Source organism: Austrofundulus limnaeus, unplaced genomic scaffold, assembly GCF_001266775.1.
Source record: "Austrofundulus limnaeus strain Quisiro unplaced genomic scaffold, Austrofundulus_limnaeus-1.0 Scaffold1025, whole genome shotgun sequence".
Taxonomy (NCBI): domain Eukaryota; kingdom Metazoa; phylum Chordata; class Actinopteri; order Cyprinodontiformes; family Rivulidae; genus Austrofundulus; species Austrofundulus limnaeus.
In genome coordinates this window covers 37,554-40,657 of record NW_013953427.1, presented here as the reverse complement: position 1 = coordinate 40,657, position 3,104 = coordinate 37,554, and the positions used below count along the sequence as shown (strand labels likewise).

The 3,104-nt window shown below is 38.0% G+C and overlaps 1 protein-coding gene across 1 annotated transcript in view; it reads left to right on the top strand.

Annotated features, from left to right (window-relative positions):
• The window catches only part of lgmn (legumain), a gene marked incomplete at its 5' end in the record, with an annotated part of 39,982 nt that overhangs the window by 3,015 nt on the left and 33,863 nt on the right, over nucleotides 1–3,104 (top strand). The window contains 3 exon segments of the mRNA XM_014030246.1: nucleotides 1,328–1,409; nucleotides 1,524–1,606; nucleotides 1,725–1,800. Coding sequence (XP_013885700.1) covers nucleotides 1,328–1,409; nucleotides 1,524–1,606; nucleotides 1,725–1,800 — 241 coding nt within the window.

Sequence of the window (3,104 nt, the reverse complement as noted above, 5' to 3'; positions counted from 1 at the left end):
CACCACACCACCACGGTTAAAAAAAATTCCTAGGGGAAATCCTGAGCTTATGTTGAATCAAACATGTTGAAACATAGGTGTTAATAGACTAACAACTACACTATCCTAAAACCTGAATATTTAGTTACCAACAAATCTTCCGTTTTTCTGTCACATGACCCATTTATAATTGAAACTTATCTTCTTACTTTTAACAATGTTCTATTTTACACTTTATGATAAATAAAAAAGTAGGTTTAGTATTTGAACCAGTCCTATTCTATACAGAGCAGTTTTTCTAGGTTTGAGGTTGTACTAAAACATGTATTGACATGTTTTTGATCATTGTCATGATAGGCAGCACTTGTTATCCTCAGCTCTAAATGGTAGCACACATGTCAACTTGTACAGATTGTCCGTAAGTTAAGGATTTTACATCATTTTGCAGTTATACGGATGTATAGAGCAATCGCACAGATTTTTTCAAGTCTTACAGATTTTTTCAAAACCTCATTTTCAAATTTATCTAACATGTCAGAGCCTGTAGGATGATTTAAAAAATTTACAGACTTTTGAGGCTCTTTATACAGGTAAACGTCCGAAGAGGTTGACACGTATGAGGTCGTCAGGATCTGTAGTGTCTGTGGTTAATAAATAACTATTTTTGCAAATAAAAGCACAGCTGGGTGTTYTATCAGATCTTAAAGCAGTGGCTTCAGGGAAAACATGGAAGCTCATTTTTGGGTCAACAGTCACAAAACATTCTAACAACCTGCATATTTTCTACTGCCTTTAGTTGTTATCTGTTGTTCTGCTACATTTTAGCTCATTGCTAACTAGCTTGTTGCTGCTTTTAGCCATTAGTTAGCCTTCTATCAGCTATATTGTTTCTACTTGAGTTTTTAGCTAGTGTTTTTGCCTTTTTAGCTAGCATTTAGCTTAGCTTTTTTTTTACTTTTATTGAGTGTTTTTGCTTTTTTCATCTTTAACAACTCAGTTTAAATTCTTGAGCAGTCTCAGCACTCAGCCACCACTCTGTCTTGTTGAAGAAAATGTAGTTTCTCTAGTTCTTGGTAACCTTAGTCATTGTTTGTTTGGTTTTGWTTGTTTCTATTCTGGTAAAGAAATCTTTGTAGCGAGGACAGATTACTTACCTTGAATTTCTTTGGACACTTTGAGTTACTGAAAGCARTTCTGCCACTGAAGCGTAGAAAATACCTCATTGTTTTACTGGCTCTGTCATCTGCTGCTGAGTCATCAAGCATCTGTTTCCTTGTCAGATGAATAAGGTATTTTGTCAGCCATTTACACTTCCCTTTTTGAATCTGAATCACGTTTTTATTTTCAGAAACCCCACCCCTGGTATAATAATCAACCAGCCAAATGGTTCAGATGTGTACAAAGGAGTGCCTAAAGACTATACCGAGGAAGTACGTATTTCAGGAGAATGTTTTGTTTAAAACTCAAACCCCAGCTGTAAAATTATGTGTACCTGTTGTTTTAGAAGAGGATAACTTTCTGATTGCYTGTTACTATTTCTGTAGGATGTGACCCCTCAGAACTTCTTGGCGGTTCTGAAAGGAGATTCTTCAAGTGTTAAAGGTGGTAATGGAAAGGTATTGAAAAGGCAAGTGATAAACAAGAGAAAAACAAACGATTGTCTTAAAGAGATTACTCCAGCAAAACCAATCCATCTGGTTTATCAGGTTTGGTTCCTCATAACCTATTTTCTTTTTTTTTGGCAGCGGTCCCAATGATCATGTGTTTGTGTACTTCACCGACCATGGTGCACCAGGAATACTGGCTTTCCCTAGTGATGAAGTAAGGATGTGTTTTACTTGTAGAAATATTTATTTCTGTCCTGGGGAAATGTGATTTGAGAGGAGAAAACTCATTAATTTAAACTTTGCAAAGTTTGTTTTGTTTAAACTTCGAGGGAAAATTTGCGTAACACTTTGAACTTGAGCAAAACTACAAACATTCATCAGTTTAAAAGAAAATATAAATGACATATTTTAAATAAATACCAAGATGMGGGCWTAAAGTTCTCCRTCGCCATGATGGATTTCCGTCATCTGTAAGGGAGGAGGGAAAAAAAACAACTCTAGTTGTTTTCTGTTGCGGTCTTGTYAAAGCCGCCCAGTTTACCCCTAAACGCGCCACTASTTTCAACAAATGAAACAAACCCCAGAACACTTTTATCCAACCAGAGAAGAGCAGGGCGGGGAAGGTCAGAAGCCAGCAGGTGAGCAGTCTGCAGGAGCAGCGCCGAGCGGTCAGTCCTGAGTAAGGGAAACCTCTCCTTCCTCATTTCACTCCTTGGACTTTGGTCTATAAACTTAACTTTATATTAAATATTTGTGCTCAGAGCACCGTTGTCCAACATATGTCCAACTTTGCATGCGTGACCAAGCTCCTCGTGCAAAGGCGGCACGCAACATTCAGTTTGTTCATCCGTCATGTTTTTGCTCTCCTATCCTACAACATTTCACAAGTTATAAAGTGTTTTGCCACATGTCCTATTTTACTACAAGTAAGCATCAAATACAAAACCCTCCATCGCTGGCGAGGATGCACGCATTCTGAGCGAACCGAGCACGAGACTGCCTGGTGCACTGCGGCACGTGCACGCTGTGAGTCAGATTCACTGTTTACAGACGAACATTTGTTTGCCCCATATCAAAGCAAAGATGAATCTCCGTTTAACGTTTACCTCCTCATCCTCGCCAGGAGAACAGCACCCTGTTCTCCAGGTGAGCGTGTTTCAAGTGTTTCTGTAGTTTAGCATAAGTTTACAACTTTCATTCTTCACTGCTTGTTTATATTTAGAACCACTGTGACAGAACTGTTCCGTGATAAATGTAGCTCATTAAATGATCAAATATTTAGAATAAACGTTACTAAATGACATGAGCTTGAACAATTTAAATAACTGTTTAAAAATATCCTGATGCATCTCAGTAATCCAGGTAAAAAATCAAAAGGAAAAAAAATTGTATAGGTCTTCTGGACGGGTTCTTCTTTAATGAAAAGTTTCGTCTCTCTTCCAAGAGACTTCTTCAGTCTGAGAGCTTCTTCAGTCTGAGAGATTGCTCTGTTTGTGCCGGGGCACAAACAGAGCAATC